This window comes from Zootermopsis nevadensis, unplaced genomic scaffold, assembly GCF_977971745.1.
Source record: "Zootermopsis nevadensis isolate Lab colony 2312 unplaced genomic scaffold, Znev_1.0 Znev_ptg000019l, whole genome shotgun sequence".
Lineage (NCBI taxonomy): Eukaryota > Metazoa > Arthropoda > Insecta > Blattodea > Termopsidae > Zootermopsis > Zootermopsis nevadensis.
Genome location: NW_028259151.1, coordinates 8,867,297 through 8,892,036, shown reverse-complemented (window position 1 = coordinate 8,892,036; position 24,740 = coordinate 8,867,297). Strand labels below are relative to the sequence as shown.

General features: G+C 37.6%; 1 protein-coding gene across 1 annotated transcript in view; it reads right to left on the bottom strand.

Moving 5' to 3' along the window:
- LOC110841141 (cell adhesion molecule 3) overlaps nt 1–24,740 on the bottom strand; it is a 286,340-nt gene that overhangs the window by 100,972 nt on the left and 160,628 nt on the right. Inside the window, exon 2 of the mRNA XM_087351642.1 lies at nt 103–308. Coding sequence (XP_087207768.1) covers nt 103–308 — 206 coding nt within the window. The remainder of the gene's footprint in view (nt 1–102; nt 309–24,740) is intronic.

Genomic DNA, 24,740 nt, shown 5'->3' with positions numbered 1-24,740 from the left:
AGCGAGGAAAGTGACGTGAATAATTCAGCAAAAATTGCAAGCGAAACATCTTCGTCATCTATCATGAACAAGAAGGTGATAGAGAGAAATGGTGGTACTCACATCGACGTGGATGCCCTGAAGTGGAAACACCCTCGTCGGAGGAGACTCCTTGGGTACGAAGCGATAAAACTCCTCGTCGCCTCGATACCACTTGATGGTGTAGAGAAGTTCCCTCTCTAAGTCATAGTCACATTTCAACCTGGCTATGTCGCCGGTGGGCACCGCCTCGGGCACTGTGATCTCCACGCCGCGGAGACCGCTCACACCTGCAACGAAACCAGTTCGAGCGCCGTGAACAAAAGAGTTACACGTGGACGCCTTCCCTCACGACGGAACTTGTACTAAGACCACGTGCTTCATGTTCCGGATACGTAATTCGACACTTCAGTGTCATCTCCACACCTCACTTATTTATATAAGACGGTTACCAAGCGACACATCAAATTTACATAAATTTAAAATATTATAATTGCAAAAACAAATTATTTTCTTAAAATTGTCCTTGTGTTCTCAAATGAAAAATATAATTTATAACGTATCCGATGTTATATATTGATATTAAAATTCTAAATTAACTATTAAAATTAGTAAAGTTTAAGGATTAAAATTACGTAAGACTTGAGGTTCTCACAGCGGTGAGTATGAAGATTTCTGTCTTCTGGGTCCTTGCGCTGTGTAGTCTGGTCGATGTTAACCAACGTTTCAGAGGTCATACTGCCTCCGTCATCAGAGTATGAAGATTTCTGTCTTCTGGGTTCTTGCGCTGTGTAGTCTGGTCGATGTTAACCAACGTTTCAGAGGTCATACTGCCTCCGTCATCAGAGTATGAAGATTTCTGTCTTCTGGGTTCTTGCGCTGTGTAGTCTGGTCGATGTTAACCAACGTTTCAGAGGTCATACTGCCTCCGTCATCAGAGTATGAAGATTTCTGTCTTCTGGGTTGTTGCGCTGTGAAGTCTGGTCGATGTTAACCAACGTTTCAGAGGTCATACTGCCTCCGTCATCAGGGTATGAAGATTTCTGTCTTCTGGGTTGTTGCGCTGTGTAGTCTGGTCGATGTTAACCAACGTTTCAGAGGTCATACTGCCTCCGTCATCAGAGTATGAAGATTTCTGTCTTCTGGGTTCTTGCGCTGTGTAGTCTGGTCGATGTTAACCAACGTTTCAGAGGTCATACTGCCTCCGTCATCAGAGTATGAAGATTTCTGTCTTCTGGGTTGTTGCGCTGTGAAGTCTGGTCGATGTTAACCAACGTTTCAGAGGTCATACTGCCTCCGTCATCAGGGTATGAAGATTTCTGTCTTCTGGGTTGTTGCGCTGTGTAGTCTGGTCGATGTTAACCAACGTTTCAGAGGTCATACTGCCTCCGTCATCAGGGCGATGATCGCCCTGATGACGGAGGCAGTATGACCTCTGAAACGTTGGTTAACATCGACCAGACTACACAGCGCAATAACCCAGAAGACAGAAATCTTCGATTAAAATTACGTCCACTGCTCGCATTTATCCCCCTGTTATTACATATTTATTAGATATTTAAAGAGTGCGAACCACGTTTTATCCCACCTAGTGTCCCTCCTGTTCTAGTTACTGCTTTCCGAGGTATTTAACCCCCCCCCCACGTATGAATTCGGTTTACTGGAGGGCAATTAAAGGTACATGAAACATGAATACTTCTGTTGTACCAATTAGACTAATTTCAAATGAGGTCACGCCCTTTCTCCAAGAGTATGATTACAATTCACGGAATAAAATAATTTAGCATGGCCCAGGGGTTCTTATTCTGCGAGGCCTACGTAGACTTTGTGATACAGAAACTAGTTACTTCCTAGAATAAACACGCTGTTTACGTAATATTAAGTTAACAATTCGTAAAAATAACAAATCAGCACACAAATAACTGAGTAATATGTGAACATGTTTACCTACATTTTTAATTAACTTACACAAAATGTCAATAAAGTGCCCTCATTTTCAATTAGACGGCGCTTGAGTCAAATAAGAATGACTACGGTTGCAGGACTTAAATGTTCGGGAACTCCCGATGTAGCTCAAATGTTTGTTGAAATAAATATCGATTTCCCTCAAGCATATTTCAGCATTTTCGATCAGTTTGAGTCCTACAAAATTCTATGAGCATCGCCACACAAATTAAAGAAAAAATATGTAATCCATTCCACAAATTACATTGATAAAGCAATATTATCGTATTTAACCAATTTAATTTATTTAAACTGTATTTTTTTTTGTTTCAAGCCCCGCGTAAACATAAATATTATATTAAATTAAATATTCGGTTTTGTCCGTCTAATCACAATTATATTTAAAATTTTACAAATAAGATAATTAAAATATCATTTTATGTTCCACATCGAATAATCGATGAAACCGAAACATGTTGTAAAAATGTTCCAAATGTAAATCGATTATTCGATGTGAAACATAAAATGATATTTTAATTATCTTATTTGTAAAATTTTAAATATAATTGTGATTAGACGGACAAAACCGAATATTTAATTTAATATTTTATTCACAATATGACGCAATTATACTATCTTATAAATATTATATGTCACATAAATGTCATTCTGTTATTTACGTTTAAACTCATGCATTTCGTGCTTCGTACAATTAAGTATCTAGATTCAGAACAAAGTTAATAATTTTCTTACGTCTCAGAATTAAAATTGGCGTCAGACTGCACTTTTAGATATTCTTTGCTGTTTCTGCAAATCGTATTTCATTCTAACCGGAAATAAAAAAGGAATTGCTATTCTCTCTTAATATAATAAGTTCCCTTCCTACTTAAATCCTTGCTTTTTGCTGTGGATTATAATTTACATCGCAGAGAATGTCATGGCTCGATACCCACTCAGCTGCATACGGGTCGGCTGCTTACGCATTGTCAGGCGGTTGATTGACGTCTCTTTGCTTCATTTTGGTTTAAAAGAATCCCGGTCTACATCATGTCATCATAATGGAAAACTAAAATCGCGGTTAGAAAGGAGAGGGTGAAGACGGGGAAGTTCTCCGGAGGATGAGGTGAGAAATGAATAATGTCGAAAAGGATACAGCAGACGGTAACTAGGACAGAGTCGTAATTATTAAACTTGGGCCGAAGACATCTTTGAAAAAAAGAAAGAAAGGATAATTAATAACAAAAGCAACCAGAGCTGTTTTTAAGAGCTAAAAATGTCTCTTCATAATCTGGTGTAAAAAGTTTTTGTGACGAAGACAAGCCAAAGATGAAAACCAGTTAGGTCGAAAAGCTTTTAATATATTGAAAAGGCACTTTAAGGTGGAAGTGATGCACGGCCTGACGACTAACTTAAGAGGTGCCTGTACATCGTCATATCATCAATCACCCGCGTATTAGCCAGCGACAAAAACATCACTGCTCTGATCCGCGCGCCAACCACCTGGGCCGCTATGTCGCAGGTGAAATGGGGGCTCACGGAGAAGCGAGTGGCGATCGGGAATCACCCGGATGACACACAGACCTCTCACAACACGTGTCGGGGATCGACTCTCAGTCAACAAAATTGTACATTTATTTTCATTTCAATTGATTTCGCCATTAAAATGACATAAGCGAAATAATTTAAACGACGCTCTTAATATCTGGTGAATTATTTACATAAAGTCTGCTATGTTTCTGGGAAATTTCTCCTTGCGATGCTAATTTTGGTTGAAATGTAGTCGTATTTTGGAAACATTTGTTTCTACCAAAATCAGCAAACTGAGATCAAAATTATACATCAAAATTTTTATCAATTTATTATGGACTACATATTTCAGATACAGGAATATGTTACTGATATATTTCTTTTCTGGAATATTTACAATCGTTGAACTGTGATAGCAATACCCGAAGTCTTTAGACCATTAACACCAAACACCATTTTATATGATCGTGATTGAGTAAGATTTTCGAATCTCACAACTGTGAATACGAAGATAATCGACCAATCGATGAAAGTATCAAGGACCTATGAAAAACTGTTAAACTTACACTAGACTACACGGTGCTACAACTTAGAATACAGCCATCTGAGATCCAAGGTTCAGTTCCACTGCACATTCTTCCTCAAAAAATTATGTCAAAGGTCGATTATAATGTCACCTTTTCGCCTCAATCTTGCATTTCCACGTGGACGTCTCTTCAGTTTCGTAACAAACATTTTCTTTGCCATGTTCTGGTTAAAAAGGATCGCAGTTAAAATTGCAACTATATGGTTATGGGAGGTCACCTTCCTGTGAGCAGAATCACATAAGAGATTTCGTTTCAGCTCTAAATTCTAAAATTTGTCAGTGCTATCTCACTCGCTTAGGCTAAACGCACTTCCCCGTACGTAATATTATCTGTCTGTCTCGTTGCTCAATGCCGAAATTTGATTGGAGTCGAAAGAACCTACATTTTCTCCTCCCACTGAATGAAATTTCCGCCTCACAATGTTATGAAAGTGATGAGAGTAATTGTCCGGGTGAACAATGGTGATTATAAAAGATTGGTTTGAAAATTGAAGGCTGAGGGTGATATAAAGAGGGCGTGGATTAGTTGTAAAGCCTTCTCGAACATTCCATTCGCCCTTTTCAATTAATGAGTAACTGGTTATCCAGACAGGGCGAGAGATAGAATGAAGCCACTTGTCGATGAAGCTCGATTACTGGAACCGTTTTTTGAATACGCGGTTACAGAGAGGGGAAGAACAATAATCTCGGTTCGGTACAAAGGGTTACTTTTCTTTCCCTGACAAGTGCCATTCTCTCATCTCCAACTTTCCTTTCACTTTCTTTCGCCTCTCCGTGTGTCGTGGCAGACTGAATGTTGTCTGCGTTCTTCAGTGCTGGCTCTAAAACCTGGTTTGACTCTCAGATAAATTCACGGCTCAGTGAACAGTATTTGATATTCAACGTCTTCTGTTCTAATTCTGAAATTACGCTCATGTACTGACGTCAAAGTAGAACCTCCATACGTTTTTAATTAGCGTTCCCGTTTTCATTAGAATGCATCCGAGATGGGGGGAATAGCATTTAACGTTTCCAGAACGCGGTGTTTTACACCCCGAGTCAGAACCTCCCTTCCCAAAAGAACATTTGTTTTAGAATTAAATGTAAGCAATTTCAAATTCGACGTCCCAAAATCAAAGTATATTAACAGAAACTGTTAAGAACAAACAACAAACCATTGATTATAAATGTTTGTCAATAAGGATTTCACGAACTGAAGAAGGCAGTGTCCTTAGCTCTCAAGCTTCACGTCGTTGCATGCGGGGAACAGACGTTCTCTATAACTGGACGTAACACGTTTATCAACACGGCATTCATACAAGCAGGCAACTTTCATATCACTGACCTACATTTAGTTCAGTATAAAACAAACAGCTTGAGAAATCTTACACCACAACACTAAAGTCGCCGACACGAAAGATGGAGGTTGAATTCTATTCCCTTCTGCGCATGTGCTGTCACGTGCCCTAGTGAGCCAATCAGCTTCAGTTACTTCTGCATAAAGCAGGTTCCATTTGTATCTCTTTCATTCTGTGCTACCAGTCAGTCACTTCCGGCCAAGTGATGCATTTCTTCTGCATAATACCTAACAGAGCGAACATCTGCGGTGCGCAAAGCCGGTGACTGAGGGGGAAGAGACCGTTTCAGACGTCTAATTATTCCCTCATGACACTGAATGGAGAGCATTGTCTTAGCCAGTCTCTTCCGCAACATATTTCTCGTTCTGTACACCGTGCCAAACAGCTCCTGTCTCCTCCACTTTATGAACTTGAATAGAGGGCCTTCTCCCCTCGTCTGGTCCCTACTTTGGTGAATCACTGAAACCTTCCTTTCCCGATTTGCCTCGGCCGAGACGTGCTGCAGGGGATATTGTAACTGCATACGAAGAAAGCGTTGTCGATTTGCGCCATAATTTGCCATCTCGTTCAGTACATTAACTGGAATGATAGTGCGTTCAGCTGTCACTGTCCCTGCTGGAGCCTTAGTGTCGTAGACGTACTTTTATAATGACAGGGAGAGGACGGGTTCCGAAATAACTTCCACTTGTCTGCAGTAGCTCGCAACCCCATCATCTAGCCCTCTTAGACCCAAGTCAACATATAATAACCCTGAGCGATTATCTACTTGTATTACCCGGGAAGTCTTTTAATATATTATTTAGCAACAGATCTTCATAAGCATTCCAATTTTAAGTATCTTCTTTGTGATAAGACATGCATGTGATTACGTACGTTTACTTACGTTTGATGCAGTCAGTAGTTCGAACTACATCGAATTACAACATTAGGTTGGTGACGAATAATAAATTTAAAAAGTTGATGGATGGAAGCAGTGATTATCTAATTTAATGCAATTTCCAAATATTTTGCCTCAAAATACTAAGAAAGGCCACGAATACCCTGAGTTATGATAGCCGATATCCGGGTCAAGATTTGAACCAGGATCTCCAGAATACGAACCAGTGGTGATAACTGCTCGGTGTCGTTATCTGACGTCACTTATTCAAATAAGCAATTCACAGTGCGTCGTGAAATAAAATATTTAAAAATTAATTCATATGTCAGCCTTGTTGAAATTTTTTTTATTTTAGGCGTACAAAATCCGTTCCTTGGACTCTCATTCAAGAACTGAACTTTGCTTCTCTTTCTAGAACGACCTCTATTTCTTTTGTCAATGGGTTTATTGCCCCGTGCTAACGACGGTCATCTATGCCTCTGCAATATCCCTGTACGCTTGTTCCAATTTTCTGGATAATCGCTTATATGTTCCACTGAGTTTTCGAAGTTGTAATAATTCTCTTATGACTTTATCAAATGTTACTGCCCTATTTTCAATATTACAGCAGATATCTTAGGCGCTGCATCTAAACGCTCACTCGCTCTGTCTCTCTGTCTTTATCAAACCCCGAAATTTTACTTTTTTGCATTTTAGTGATGCTTTAGATTTCACGAGATTTAAAGATTTCAGTGCGGATAGCGCGGATTTTAAAATGATTTTTCCAACTTCATGAACGAGCAGTCTCAAATCGTCGCCTGCTCATGTGAAAAACACTGAGATGTTATCACGAAGAAATAGAATGTGACATTGTGGATTGAACGGGTCATGTTACAGTTTCTGATTCTAGTAAACACGATTATGAAACTTTGGGTTCCACAGAAGATTAATTTCTTGACTATAGGCTCTTCTGAAAATTACTCTGCTCTACAGAATTTATTACAACCCAGAAGAAAATTATCGATTGTGTCTGCTTGATAGAAATCACGAGGACTGTGAAAACGCCGAAGCTTCGAAACTTCCAGCCCCTCACAGGAAGGCTAAACTGGTACGTAAATCATCCCAGGAGGGAGTGCATGTATACACGATTAAGGCTTCTTTGTGGGAGACTCTGGCCATTTCACTGGACCATCTGACGATTCCCAGGAAATTGAAAGGCTTATCTAACCAGGGAATACTTCTCATAAATCCACATCGTTCAATGAACGTAGGCTTACCTATGAGGAAGGCTTCGGGCTGTCACTCAGTAAATCGCAAAGTTCTGGACCTGCTAAACAATGCATCTTATCTACATGGACCCGTACGGTGGAATTACCTAGTTTATGACACAATACAGAATTACGACGTAATTTACCGCCCAGGACCTGTTGGTTACGTCTACCTGCGTGTCACAGGCTTTAACGGCGTCTTTGTGCAGCTCAACCTATTACAACAAGCGTGAAAAGGTGTAATCTTTACCGAAATGCACAGCTTCCAGGCGCGTTCTTTGCGGATTCTGGATCCTAGATGTTCACATCAGAACTGAAACAAACGCGTGTCGCACATAGACTGCTCTAAGCCAGAGTAGGCGACAGATATTGTTCCTGTCAGAGCAATACTCGATCGCAGGCGATTATAAAACACCTATGTTGAATATTAATGACATTTTTTCTTTAAATCTTACCTAATTATATTCTTATTAGAATAGAAACGAAAAACTGGTTTCTATGCATAACTTTGCCACACTTTTCTCCTAAATATCTGAATACACGTTTTAAACTTTGTTGTCTTTATTCTGTACTGATCCAGTTCTTTAACAGAACCTGGTCGTTGACAGAAAGGCACATATTCAAAGGGCCTTCACATTAAATATTTACCAAATTTAATTCTAAAGACAGATAAGATGACAAACATATGGTGACCAAATATAACTCCATTTAACTCTATTCTATTTTATAGATGGGGCGCGTATTTAAGTTCTGATAGATTTTAAAACTACTTATCTCATTCTTAAATATATAATCGTTTCGTAAAGTGCTTACACAAACTATCAGAAATTTAAATATGAGACATTTTTGATTGATAATAACGAGATGGGGTTAAAATTAGTGACTCTTGGGGAAATCAAGACTGCTTACAAAATTTTAGTCAAAACTCAGTCCAAGATATTGGCGTAGATGTAATGTGAAGAAGTACAGTCTAATCTGAGAGCACGAACTGGGAAAAAGAGAATTTCTAATTCCACAGAACTTTCTAAAGAAAGAAGGACATTGCTTCTAGGAGTTAGCTAATAGGGATAATTAGAATGTTACACAACTGAATATACCAGAGGACTTGCGGGGGTTAGTAACAATACAATTACAAGAATTCCAAGACCTCTGTCACTCACCTCCCCTCCCCCAATGTAACTTGATATTTTTATGCGTTCAGTTGATAGCGGCTATTTGCTTGTGTAAGTGTCTGTATGATAGGTCTATATTCCCCTGTGGATGTTATACACCACGTAGAAAAATACATAAAAATTGAAAAGACGGAAATAAAATACTGAAAAAGTGGATTGCAAGTTTTCCGTTCTGCTGCTGACGTCGAATGGATTTTCAAAAGAGACCCCGAGAATCGATGAGACTCCGAACAGAACGGAAAGCTGTCTGTCACCTCTCCCCCAAGACAGAAGGTAGGCTCGGAGGTGGTACTTGAGGAAGAGGGAATAGAGGAGGAGGAGGAGGAGGAGGAGGAGGTTAAGAAGGTGGAAATGCAGGCTGAATGCCTCAAGCATGAATTGATGACATGAAGACGTCTTTGATGTTTCCAAAACGCGAAGTGCATGAAACAGGGACCCAGAAATAGCTGTAACTTCCTTCAAAGCTTATTTCATGTTTCAAAACGTAAGGTCATGATGTACGTACGGAGGAATCATTTCAAATTCTGTGCTTCCGCTATTTGTGTGTTTATCAGTCTGAACAAATTCTATCCAACTCAGTCGATGTTACGATCCAAGACTCGTATATGAAGTTTACCGATACATGCAGGTTACACGTTTCAATTTCCCACCCTTTTTTAAACGACTGCTTCAGTAAAGCCAATATTCAGCGGTGACGAGCTGTTTGGTAATTACTTTTTAATTAACTTCGATATGAATTTTGGGTCATTCGTAAAATAAAGACTAAAATCTACACTTTACTAATCAGGACGTATACAATATATGTGAGGAGTGCAACTGTTACTGGTGTCAAAATTATACTTTGATTCCGTGGTTAAGTTTGTAATTAAGATTCACAGACGTAGGCAATACACATGCTAAGAACTTTCAAAGTTACTTTTTTTTCTCTCCCTTAATTTTCGGCGAGATTTTGTAAATGTACCGTATTGAAATAATAAAAGACAAACAGAGTCTTTGTATTAACTTAAGATAGAACAATGAATATCAAAATTTTAACAAACTTTGTAAATTAACATTTTTATAAAGATACCAGAATATCAGACTCTAAACTAACTTTACAGATTAACATTTTTATTGTTTTATAATTACTCGTGTAAAAATCCGTTGAATTTCAACGGGACTTTGTTGTGTTCGTCCTTTTAGCCATCGTTCTCTTTATACAATTCTTTATCCCTTTCGTAAATTTACCTCATTCCACCTTTAATCCCTTATTTCTCTTCCGCCGTTCTCGAAATTACAAGTTTTTATTTAAAACATCTTGAATTCAGTCTTTGAACTTTACGGCAATCAAGGTTATAAGTTTCGAATCCGTGCGACTGAGTATTTTGAAACTAAGAAATCAAGAAGTCTAAACCGATCATTGGAGATTTCAAATTGCGGGAAATAATCTCGTGTCCCGAACCATAGGTCTCAAATATCCATCAGTTTTTTTTTGTTTTTTTTTTTGAAAAGAATCTACAGGCCTAAAACTTTCTGCGTTAAACTTGCATAAATAGTACGCAAGTGGGCATAAGGCAGTTTCGCGCTGACATTTCAACGTTTGTCCGCCTGTAGTGTCTCGTACGTTCTTCAGACACAGCCCACAGAAAATGACGGATGAATATTTGAACTGAAATAATACACAGTAAGATTAAAATTCCAAGATTCCAATTTCACCGGGGGGGGGGGGGGGGTTCCCCCCCTCAACTTCAGTCTGTCATGAAAGAATAATGAAAACCGACATTCTCGAAAACTCCAACCTCACGGCTTATTGCTTAAAATTTGCATACCTCGTGCATTGTTAATTGGAAACAGAAAATTCCTAACAACGCACGAGACATTCTTAGCTTTAGACATTTTACTTCCTCCTTCGTTTCAATTATGCATCACTCTACTTAATAAAGTGTACTAAGGGACATACTTATACGTTCGTCTCCGTACTCTTTAGACAGGTGTTTGAATAGGAAACTCTGAAATATGAAATGAAAAAGAATTTCAACTTCTTAATAAAGTCCATACACTGAAGTACGGGGGATGATAAACGGTGTGTAAGGTATGCTTTCCTCACATATGAGATCGTTATTCTAAGTAGTCTCTTCTCAAACATTATTTTGCTCTCCCATAAGCTTTACATGCTAAGTCCATCTTATCCTACATTCAGAAAAATCAATTATTTATTTAATCACACAATCCATTAAAATTCTTCTACGACCAATAATTAAGTCACAGGGTGTTGGAGTGGATTGATCTGGCTGAGGGAAGGGTCCAGTTGCTGATACTTATGAACACGGTAATTACTTTTCGGGTTGAATAAATTATTTACATTGAATAAAAATTTTCTTGGATATTATCCATCGTCTAGTAAATATAAAACGTAAAACGACGTTTCGGAGATGGGACTCTATCTCCGTCTTCAGGTTCCTACACAGTTGGGCCCACTAGATAGAGATTAGATAACCTGAAGACGGAGATAGAGTCCCATCTCCGAAACGTCGTTTTACGTTTTATATTTACTAGACGATGGATAATATCCAAGAAAGGTCCGGAGATAGGGATTAGCTCTATCTAGTGGGCCCAACTGTGTAGGAACCTGAAGACGGAGATAGAGTCCCATCTCCGAAACGTCGTTTTACGTTTTATATTTACTAGACGATGGATAATACCCAAGAAAATTTTTATTCAATTGACTCTTCACCATCGCCAAGAAGTTTTAGATTTTATATAAATTATTTAAATTTCTGTAACTCTTATGGTTTCCAACACATCTTCCGTTCAAGTTTAATTTTCAGAAATTTTATGAATCTTCAGTAAAAACAGTCGAATAAGTAACGTATCGTACAAAACTCTAGGTCATTAACGATTTCAGGTCTGTTACTGAAAGTCGCTCATAACTGAAATGCAATAAGCCAATCATCAAGTTCTGATATATCGGACGCAATTGGGGCAACAGAAACAATTCAAGGATGCATAGGCGCAAATTGCTCTGTGCCCCATACGACTGTTTGTGAATCCTGTCAAAATGCCTCTGTTCTGTACGGTTCCTATGCGATATGGTTGGCCGACATACGCGACGCATATAACACGAATTATGATTAATGAAGGCTATATTTTCAGTCGTTCTGATGTGTACGTACATCCACAGTTTATGTAATACAACATATGTTCTACGCAAAATAAGTTTAAGTAGTGTGTTGGTATTGCATTGTTTACAGTATTCAGTTTTAGATCAACTAATGGCAGAATTTCAGAAAATGTGACCCCTCTGAAATAAGTTCCATAAAAATCAACGTTTAAAATCACGGTCCAGCCTCCGATGAATTTGACTGCCCGGCATTCTCGAGTCTGTGACAACTGTCCAGAGACATTCAATATTTCAGGTTGAAAAACGAGTACGAAACATTTCTTTCAATATTTGCCACTTGAAATCGGTGGCGAATCTGAGAAAAAAATTGAAAAAACATCCTCCACGAACCGAAGAGGACACCTGAAAATGGAAGTGAAATATTCCTCCGAAACGTCTATTATTATCCGCAAGTCCATATGTCGGCATGATCCACAAGATCACAATTATAATCCTCACCGCCTTGAAAACGTAAAGACACTGAGGAAGATTTTCGGTTCATTTAAGCAAACATCGAAATGCAGAACGAACTACAAATGACACACTACCTCGTGACAGCTTCTTCGACCGTTGATCCAAATCATTTCAAGTCAGTGTTCACTTCAGTAATCCTCGCTGGTCGATCCTCTAAATGCAGCACAGCGCAGAACCACACAAATACTGGTCGCGGACACGTCATGAACTATCTCCTTACCGTTCCCTCCCCCACACAGTCCACGCCACGTGACGTCAGACGAGTTTATCAGAAGTTTCCACGCCAAGCGCTACCAATAAAGCCTTTCTTTGCATTCTCCAATCTCTGTTTCCTCCATTTTCATATATACATCTACTTTTATACTTATTTATTCCACCTGCAAAAATAGAAATATAGAAAATACAGCTCGTATACGATATTTGAAATATATATATCGAATATATATTTATTTTCACAGTCTATACACAAACGTTGTAATTAAATGATGTTGTTAAAATTATATAATATTAAAATATTATGTAGTATAAAATATTATATTTAGCACTTTTTTATTTATTTTATTATTTATTTATTTTATTTATTTATTTATTTTATTTATTTATTTTTATGTAAAATCATATTTACGATAGAAAGCGCGAAAATATATTTTATACTACATAATGTTTTAATATTATATAATTTTAACAACATCATTTAATTACAACGTTTGTGTATAGACTGTGAAAATAAATATATATTTAATCAACACAAACATGACGCATTTAAGCTACAAATATATATCGAAGTTGGATCCCATGTTTTAAAATCGCATTGATCAGTTGATGTAACCAGGTACAATGTTACAGCGGGTATGATCGGGAACCTCAGATCGATTCCCTTTCACACCTTCTGTGTGTGCACAAAACACAAATTCACAGCTGTCTATCGGGCAGAATTCAGGGACACAGTGCGGTCACGTGTTACGTCATATTTGATCACAAAACACTCGCTATCCTAACAGACCACACGGCAAGGTCCATCTGGCCGGATTTCCCGTACATTTTACGTTACTCTGCAAATTAGTTACAAAGTAAGAAATTATTTTTATATAAAAAGAAACTTAGGCACGTAGGCCATTTAATTTGCGCCGAATTAAAAAAAGAATAAAGCTCAACTTTTAACTGCTAAATATCCAGCGTTTTACCTAGTCGTTTTCCAATGTATAATTATCAATACTTTAACCACTAAGCTGAGGACCGGAATATCAGGGCAATGTCCATACCTTCTTTGGGCCAATTCAGCGTCCTAGCCGATTTGTACCGAGAGATCTAGCTTGCCTCTCAATCCATCTACGGTTTCTCCCATTCGTTTTCGTAGCTCGGTACTTAATTGCTTACAGAGATAAATTCATTCTTTTACAACTTTTAACACCCAGGCCTACGTCTCTACAAACCATTTATTTTCAATCCCCCCGTCTCCCCCTCATCACATTGGATCTTTTGGGGGGGCTTAACAATAAATCCAAAAAAAATCTTCAACCTGTCAGGCATCCTGTAATAATAATTACGTCTCATGTCCTGACTAATAAGGAATTAATCCCCATTAGTCAAATTTAACAGTGGCTTTTGAAACAGCAACAACGACGATGAACAAAAGAGGGTGACCCTTTTGGGGAAAGCCTGAAAACTAAGACTTTTAGGATTTAATTTTTTTTTTTTTTTTTTTTTTTTTTTGATTTTACAATTGTGTTTTTCACAAGTCAATTATTTAGCATAATTAAAGAAAATTTTAGGTATTTTCGGATTTTGAGATGCCTGATACGAGGTCCTACAAAGACAAAATATTTTTGTGTGACGTCAGTTTAGAGCTTTGATATTTTTTTTAAAAAAAAATTGTAATGCTTGGAAGAGAACTGAACAGTTCTTCGTATGTCACGTGGGCGTTCATTTTCTATAAGAGACAATAAGATATGAGAATGCATATTACTGTGACAGTGTTGATTCACTCGCTGTGGGCTTATCTTGAAAACCACAACAATTCTCGCGAACGAAAAAAATCCTGGAATTAAATGATGTTCAAGTTTACTTGTTCAATTTTATCAGTCTAATCACAATAAAATATTTTTATTAAATATTAAAATATTATTACAATTAACATTTAAATATTTAAAATATATTAAAATGATGCTCTCTATCGAAATGTTCGATTTACATTAGAGCATCATCTTTTACACTACATGTTTCAGTTCTAAATGAACCATCTTCAGGTGTATAATCCATATAAACTCAAATGTAATATCCTAAGTGCAATCCTTCGTCAGATATCCATCAAATATCAGAAAGTTTTCCTAATCCAGACCTATTGTATTTTAATATCGCATTCAAGGTCGTTTCGTAATGTATGTCGCGCTTAACGTGATCTTGTGTGGGTGAAACGTTTTGCAGTATATTTTAATATTTTAATATTTAATAATAATATTTTATTGTGATTAGACTGATAAAATTGAACAAGTATATATTCAACACAATATGACGCAACATTAACATCTGATGTTCAAGTTATTCAAATATGAAGTTGAACCGATTTATACTTAATCTGGAACTTGGAATATTGTATCCAGTGTACTTGAAGCTTTCACATTAGTTAAGCCGTTTCAACTGCTTGTTTTCAGGGTGTGAACCAGGCTGCGTCCACACGCTGTTAGAACAGAGTGTAAAAATGAACTTAAGCCCGATGCACCTAAGAGGCCAAAGGTTGTAATCTCATTTATCACGTTCAATTTACCCCCACAGCTTGGTAGCAGCCTTTCAAAACTCGGGAGAGTTCTTTTCAGATTCCTCTGCCATCTCGCGCTCGTTCCCTTCACAAAATTCATGACTTTAGATGAGAACTATCACCACCATAAAAGAGAAATTCCAAAATCGATTGATTCATCGAAAGAACGTTAAGCTTCATTTGAAATTCCGCACTTTGTTGACAGGCTGTTTTCTTTTTGGAGTGCAGAGATGGGAGAAAATGGGTGGGAGGCAAAAATTGCATAACGGCTTTGGTTCGCCACGTGTACGTGAGAAATGAACACTGGGGTTCACCAAGACAGGGGAAGGAGCCCTCAAAATTCTAAGTTGCGGTAAATTTGCATTTGCAAGCCCATCCGTCTGGGTGAGGGCAACCGAATACTGAGGAGGCTGTGACTTCTATAAATGTGTCGTCGTGGCATACATTTCCCAGGGAAACTGAATAAATTTTATTGCCTTCCAACCAATGGAAAGTGTGTTTCTTTCCTAACCATGGAAACCACCAACTACAGAACTGACGACAGGCATCAGTGCCAGATCCAGGTTAATGCCTTTCGTCCGCCCCCATTTCACTGGTCCAGCCGGAAGCCAACCCCTCAAATGTCTAACTTATTGCAATGAAATGGGTCTATTTTAAGCTAGTAGCCACTGATCGGAAGTCAGTATCCATTAAGTGGCAATTCTCAGCCAATTCGGGGAGATAGGCACACCTGCTCTTACCATTTCCTACGTCATCATTTGATCTATTAAGACTGCCTAACTCCCTAGAAGATTCATTTGCCATCTGTAACTGGACACAGTTCAAAAGCTCGCAGCCTCTGGCTTTCAGATCCATTTTAATATTATCCTCGCATCTATGCCTACATCTCACGAGTGACTTCTCTCGTTCAGGTTTTGTTTGATTAATTACTTGTATAATAATTTATCGCCGATGTCGAATTTTCTCGGTCTCGTTAGCAGGCGACTAAAATTGGTGTCGTATTTATTATTATTAATATTTTAACCACTAAAGTGCTTTGTGTTGCAGAATAATTATCGGGGGATGTACTAATACGGTATTTCTACTACCTGAATTCGCCACTGTGGATCACTTTAGTTGGTATGTTGAATATTTGATAATAGGTTAGTAGACTCGCATCAACTACTGAAGTTATTATATTTTGAATGAGGAAGAATACAAGTCACAGTTTAGATTCCCTTGAAAATGTCCAATGATTGCAAGGAATTGAACTTATGAATATGGAGTGGTCACTAAATTGGTTTATGGTTGTTTCTTTTATTATTATTTAGTGTTCTGTCTGACGACAGGTCCATATGAACAGGATCCTTCCATCCTTTTCTCGGACTGGGACCTGTTCATATACATTCTTGGCAGATGATCCAGAAGTAGTTTGCCATTGCCTTCTTCTGTGTGTGAATGGAGTAACTTTTGGGATGCCACGGAGAAACCGGGGAAGCCCCCGGAGGAAAACTCCGTGTTGCCTAGACCACGGCCTTGCCCAACACAAGTTATAAATTCGGGCACCGCCGGGAATCGAACCCGAGACCGCAGGATTACAAGGCCAGCGTTCTAACTGCTAGACCGTCGTGATTTTTTTTCTGTTGTTAGTAGCATAAAAAAATTTCTCTGTACAGCTCATCGTCCTACAAGATAAGGCATTATTCTGCTCTGACAAAAGGTAAAATAAAATCTACCTTACGTAGTATGAAACGCTGTACCACAGACCAATGAAGAAAACTGCATGACATTAAGAACCTTAAGTCTTTTTCTCAGTTTTGACATCAGTTTGACAAGACGCGACATCGCGCGGGTATTATTTTATAACAGAAAAGCTTTCTAGCAAATTGGAAGCTTCTGTGTATATGGCAGCATATTTGTTTTCTTACCCTCTTACCAAACCCCACTTCAAGCTCTGGAAAGTGTTAGCTCAGACCCGAGCGAAGAGAAATGAAACTGAACGCAACGAGTAACACCAGTGTCTACACAAATTCTCTGTGGGACTCCTAATGAAGCATCAAACCGAGGGTAGCAAACCCACACTTCGGATTATCCTCAGTTCCAGTCCCGATTACTGACACAAATTTCAAGGAGGAGGATCAGATGGGCAGATTGTGTAGCAAGAATGTGAACTTTCATCCGAAAAATCTTAAGGCCCACTTAGGACATCTACGTTCATATTAAAGTCAGAAACTCAAATTATTTATAGAGGAACTACTCATCGCTGCGTTCGGAGAATCGAAATCCTTAACAATTTATCGTCCTGATGATGGAAGCATCAAGGATCCCTGAAACGTCGGTAAACTTCTACCAGACTGCACGGTGCAACAACCCCGAAGACAGCCATCTCCATATTAAAGTTACTGATGAGTACATCCAGTAAAATCTTAATCATTCTTCGGATAAGGCGATCTCGGTTTACAACAGGAACGCAGAATTTTCCTGCTAAGTTAGTTGTTTTTTCTTGCGAGACTAGTACGTCGTTGAATAACACTAACTTTAAGCTTTTCGTAGCTGAAACGTTGATGTGTTTTCGGCTGGATTTGCAGTATTTCGTCACAAACTGGCTCAACGCCATCACATGGATTCCTGGTCTGAATTTATAATGCCATATTTGAATAATTCCTGGTCTGCCCACAGATTCTATTAGCCAAGGATTCTCCGAATTTATTTCCGAGACCAAGACCGTGTGCGGATAAGCAAATGCTTAAAACTTAAGACTAGGACCTACAAAGCAAATGAGACGGGGTCGTGCCAGACAGTGTTATGAGACTCCGAGGGCCCAGACATCGTTCTTGTACCACTAGCCCCTAAGCTAACTGGCTTACCTGCCTCCGAAGATCGTGTTCTCTTGTGCTGCTACCTCCAGGGAGTCCTGAAGGAACCACTCTGTCTCTACGAAACGGCTATCTGGCACTAAGTCTGGAGCCGGGAAAATCCCTAACGTTGTAAAGCAATACAGAACTGAAAACACACGAGGCCGCAACCTAACACCAACTTCTTACGTCAAGAGACACAAAGTAAAATACCACATAAGAACATTATCATCCCTCGAGGTTTCGCTTGGAAGATTTTTCGTACTTGATAAAACAAGGTAAAGACTGGTTGTCTGGGAATCAGCTAACCTCAGGGTACTCAAATAATGAAATTAGAGACTCCGTAAAGCAGAGACCTTGTAGGAAACCTGAAAATTGTTCTCCTAATCAAAAAATTCTCTCCTTTTCCCATGCAATCAGAATTTCCAATACTAAACACACGACAAACCGCTATTATGATCCAGATGAGTCCAGTCCACATTCCCAAATTCTATTTCTTGAGGATCCGTTATAATATTCTCCCTTGGGTATCGCAGTAAACCTCTTCCTTTTACGTTCTCAAACCAAAAATTTGTACAGATCTGTCCGCGTCTGTTACATCTCCGTGGTTTTAAAACCCCGATAATGTTCGGTCGTGAGTAAACTCGATGAAGCCTGTAATTTTATCATATTTCTGTTACGTTAAATTTGTGGTGTTTCGTCTTGTTACGGACTGTGGGGATCGACTGCGAATATGTTGAAAATAAGCAGTCGAGTACAGCCGACAAGGGGCGGTCCTCCATCTCTGCAGTTAGGCCAAAAGGGGTGGGGGAGGTGTTAACACGAGTAGAATTTTAAAACTTTTAACAACTATATCAAATCTAAAACTTCTTTACGATGGTGAAGAGTCAATTGAATAAAAAATTTCTTGGATATTATCCATCGTCTAGTAAATATAAAACGTAAAACGACGTTTCGGAGATAGGACTCTATCTCCGTCTTCAGGTTCCTACACAGTTGGGCCCACTATAGGGATTAGCTCTATCTAGTGGGCCCAACTGTGTAGGAACCTGAAGACGGAGATAGAGTCCCATCTCCGAAACGTCGTTTTACGTCTTTTAACAGCTATATATTTCATGTTCCACGAGAAAATATTGTTTCGAGATCTTCACTTCCTACTTCACACATGTATGATGTCCACGTGTTAGACTCCAAAAACATCGTCTCGTTCATTGCGAGGTCGAACCTTCATTTCCTGTCCTTCAATATTAAACCAGCAAATATTATTCGGCGTTTCGGTATGACCGATAAATCTTAACAAGTTATAATGGAAAAATTATAATGTTTTCAACAGACCGTTAGTGACATTAGACTGGGTAATTGCAATGCTTTGTTTGAAATTTCCTTCAATTTACAGTCGTTCTGTTGTAAACAAAGCATTTTAAAGCAAAGTGCGCCGAATACACGAATGTCACCTTTTGCCAACAGTAAAGATTTCTTCCAGCATTGAACATTGAATTTTAAGTCTTCAAATACCGAACTATTTGGGCAGTCAAATGAGAGGAATCATCTGAGAGCTGAACAAGGGATCCGCTTGTTTGAAGAACAACGTAGAGAAGTCATCAGAGTGTATTTGACATTCGAATTAAACCAAAAGCATATGAACAAATAGAGCATTAGAAATCAGGTAAGAACGATTTAGTAAGAAATAAAAAAAGTAGATGTCTTCTGCTGATCGCCTACCATTCGTAATTGTCATTCTGTAACAGTTTCTCGCGCTGATGCAGTTAGAAACGCAGACATTTCGTTTCAGAATGAAAATTGTTCCTTTTTTTTTAATTCTGCAAGAAAGCCCATTAAAAGTTTACAAACTACGTTTACTATAAAGAAATGGCATATTTCAATTATAATTCACACTAAATTTCTTTCCTTCGTACTACGTTTCTTGCTGATTTGTTCCGAAAGTTTTCTGTAAAATATTATGAAAATTGTTCCTTTTACGGTTCTACCTCGACTAGTAAATAAAACAGAACCTATCGACATGCCGTTAAAATTAATGTCATTTTGTCTGTACATTTACTGCTGGGGCCTGAATTATTGAACAAAACACACGCTCTTCTTAAATCTTGTAGTTCAAAGTAAGTCTGAAGAAAAAAGTTGTTTCCAAAATAAATTCATAAATCAATGAAAGCCACTAGAGATTAAGACCTTGTTTGCCACTCTATGAACAGCATGAAAAAGAATAGGTTTATCTGCACATATTACAACCTCGACTCTATATGACGTGTACCCTCAGGTACCCATGGGATATTGGAATAAGCAGTCTGAAGAGTCTACATGATCTTGAAATGATATCGGAATTAAAGAATTAATCCCTTGAAACCGAAGCTGTTCTAAATTATATTTAAAAATTCAGTCCGTACCGCAAAGAAAACAGTACATTTTACCATTAAACAGATCAATTAGTTGAAGCTGTTTAAAGAAATAATCCCGGTTTCCTTGAAAACTTCGTTTAGGGTAACTGATATCGTCACATCACCCAAACGCGTGACGTAATTAACTAATTCCACGAGGTAGTGTCAGTGTTGATAATCTCATAGTCGCTCAGCTGGTCAATAAATTCCCTTCTTCGCATTGTCAGTATTAAGAAATTCCAAACTCACACGAGAAGGCCTACTTACGGAATTTTAACCACAAGTCTACTCACCGTTTTCACATTGAGTAACGAGGTTTCTTTTGAGAACTGTTGAGTGTATAATTTACGCTGTAAAAGTGTCTATGATTACGCATTGCGTATCAGCTGATAGTTTCACAATTTCTTGCTGGAGGTACAAAGCAACTAGAAATTCTGTCGTCAATTCGGTGCAAGGCTTTACTTCGTATCCGCTGAATGTGTTTCAAACAGCTAACTACATACGATTTTGGTCGAATGAAAAAGATCCAGGCGCAGACGGAGGGATAATATTAAAACTGATCTAACGGATTTAAGGTGGAACGATGTGGATTGTATTCGTGTGGATCAGGACGGAGGATAGCGGCAAGCTCTTATAAGCTCTTGTAATGTGATCACGCTTCATGAAGTTACTAAAATTAAATATTTTAAATATTAAATGTTAATTGTAGTAATAATATTTTAATATTTTAAATATTAAATGTTAATTATAGTAATAATATTTTAATTTATATCTTAATTGCGTCATGCTTGTGTTCTTCAATACAATACAATACAGTCTACCGTTCCGTAATATCGGACACGCACCTCACACACAACCCGATTTAAGGCATCCAGGCGCAGCCCTCAAAATTAAATGGAAGAAGCCTGGAGGTTAAACAAATAAAATCTAACGGGTAGAACAAAATCAGTATACGCAGAGCAGCAGATGCAACAGTTTTTAATTTTGATTGATAGACCTGACGATGATGGAATGAACATCGAAACATGTCGTCATTTTAAAATGTAACAATATCAAATGTTGAAATGTTATAATTTTATGTGATTTTAACAATCTATAAGCTTGTGTAAAGACGGTGAATAAAATTATTGTAATATTTTAATATTTAATAAAATATTTTATTGTGATTAGACGGTTAAAATAAACAACAATTAAAATTTTTCTGTTATGCTTTCACCAAGTTCGAGACTGTATACAAACTGGACTCCTGCTGCCAGTAGCGACGAGGAAGGAGTTCGTCACAGCGCTGAACCTCGCATTGACTGCCGTCAGCTCGTAGCCAACGCTGAACCAGTAACAGTAAAGAGGTCCTCTAAACCCAACACCACCTAGTTCCAGAGCAGTTTCCATGGCCCAACAAAGTAACAATTCCTTAGTGAGAGCGGACATGTCGGCGGGAGACGGGGAGAGATCCTAATAGTAGCCTTGTTAGCGTTTTAACGATAATCGTTAAAACATTACGATAGTTGGGTGCAAAATAGCAATAAGTGAGCGCTAATGGCCGAACACAAAATAAAACAGTTGGTCTGTAAAGTAGAATGGACCAGAAGCCACAGAGCCCTCTTCTGGATGGCGAGACTAATTGTTATGGCATTACCCTAACCCTGTTACCCTATATAGGCATACATGCAATGTTAACCGGGAGTTCTCGGGACTGGCGAGTGAGATGGGGAGATTTAGTGTAACGCAGTCATGTATGCATATTCGTGAGTAGCTTCATGTTATGTTATTGTGGAAGCTGTAATTTGGATTACGTAAAAGTGAGAGTGCAGCAGGCGTTAACAAATAGCAAAGTTAAATTATTTATCCTATGATTGTTGGGTGTGTTTACATTACTCTCGTAATGAGTGTTTTGTGTTTGTAATGAGACAGTCATGTGTGTAAGAGTGTAACATGAACGTTCGTCAACGCAACGACGAAACATGCACTAGACGATAGCTTTATCCACATCCTTTCAGATCTAATTAATTGTAGTTCTCCACGTTCTGTTTTCGTCGTCCTATTAGCCAAGAATTTTCTTCGTTCCCAGAATTTCTTCCTTCATTGATGTTTGCTACACGTCCCAGTAATGAGACTCAACTTTAACAATAGCTTTCACAGAAACTGCTAATTGAACACACAAAAATTACTTTACATAACAATATCAGAAAATACAACGTTATTTTAAATATTTTTAATGCGATCAATATTAATGAAGTCCAAGGTAAATTTCTGGGGGGCAATATCACCGATGTACCTTCATATCAACGAAGGATTATTTGGAATTTACCTTCGACATTCATGAGTTTCCTTTCTGTCATCATACATAATACTTCGTAATGATTTAAGAATAAGTTAATAACAGAATTCGTATTTATTTAAATTAAAGCACTAAATATCAGTGATTATAACAACTCAGCCAAAACAGTAATAGTAGGAATGGACATTGCAGGAGAATTCTTGCAGGATTTCAGCCAATTTCAGACAGATATCTTCCAGATACAACATTTAAATCAATGGCAGTACACATTTGATAATATTAAGAAGAATCAAATTTAAACAGTCTTCCCACAGAGTTTGTATTACCAACGAATGGCCATCCAGTTCAGTGAGACGTGAATCACTGCAAAGAACGCATTTGGGAATAAGTTACTTCATTTAAAGTACGTCGGTTACACTCTTGGTGTAGTACAGGAAAGGATGGTTTTATGGGACCCTGCTGACAAAAATGGAAGCCTAGTCTCCGGTCTGCGTACAATGCTGAAACCAAAAGGAAACTATCAAAAGACAAAGGGAAAAAGCATACGACCACGGTCATCCGTAGAGTACACTCCACCTTAAGAAGCAGTTAACACGACATTTCTTAACTTTTGTTGCAAATTTTCTAGGTTTATGTTAGTAGGCAGTCAACTTAACAAGCTTTTAAGTGATGTAAGATAGATGAAGTTTCTGTCCGTAGATGTGCCAGTCCCTACAAAAATGCCCCCAAATAACACGGGCTTCCGTAATACAACCTTCTTCCACACAGCGTTGCGTTTCTGTTCTGTAAAAGTTTAGTGAAAATTACTTTAAACCAATATTCTGGCCGTGAGTGAGGATCTACGATATCTGACATAATTATCGTGACATTAATACTGCGTCATTCTCATGCTTTTAATTTTATATAGACAGTGCAGAAGAAGTATTTAAATTTAAAACAATGCGTGTGATGTACTGAAATATGTAATCAAGTGTTGGTGTCCCTAGTTTATGTAGAGAAAAAACATGTTCTAGAATATCCTGCTCAAATCATTTAACATTAACATTCTCATATATTAAATCTTGTCCGTCTAATCACAATAAATTCTTATTAAATATTAAAATATTACAATAATTAACATTTAAAATATTTAAAATATTAAATAATGTTCTTTATCGAAATATTCGATTTACATTAGACCATCATTTTTCATGTTTCACGACATGTTTCAGTTCCTAAAAGAACTATCTTCAGGTGTATATAATTATATAAATATTCAAATCAATAATAACTTAAATACAATTTCTTAAATACAAACACGGCAATACTTCCAGACAGATGTAACTCCTCTACAACTTTCATTTCTGGCTGATACAAAAACAACAAAAAACTTTCACCCACACTAAAGTCATATTGAGCATGATGTACATATACAGAACAACATCGAGTATGTTATTAAAATGGAATAAAATCTGGAAAAGAACATCGTTTGATATCTGATAAAAATCTGATAAAAATGTACGCTAAAATAATATATAGAAATTGTATTTAAGAAATTATTGATTTGAATCTTTATATAATTAAATACACCTGAAGATAGTTCTTTTAGGAACTGAAACATGTCGTGAAAAATGATTGTCTAATGTAAATCGAATATTTCGATAAAGAACACCATTTAATATTTTAAATATTTTAAATGTTAATTATTGTAATATTTTAATATTTAATAAGAATTTATTGTGATTAGACGTACAAGATTTAATATATACTTATTATATCACAATATGACGCAACTTTACCATCTCATTAACATTCTTGTTTGTTCCAGAAGACTAGCTTCTATTAAGCCAGCAAAATGCCTTCAATCAGTGTGAATAATTAACAGATACTTAGCAAATATTTACAATGAACGTTCCCACGAGGTTATCTGGCCTACTGTCATTTTTAAAATCATTTTATTTATTTTATGGTTACTTTAATGAAGCTGTTAACAGCTCAGAACTCGCAAACAGATTTTTCCGGTCTCCAGATAGCGTATAAATAATTATTCATCCCTGACTTACAGCATGTTTCTAGCTATTCGATATGTCAATAAAATAGTCTGTCCAGTATACAAAACCCTTAATCTATAACTTACAAAATTAAAATAGTAATCCCTGTAACACATTAACATCTTACGA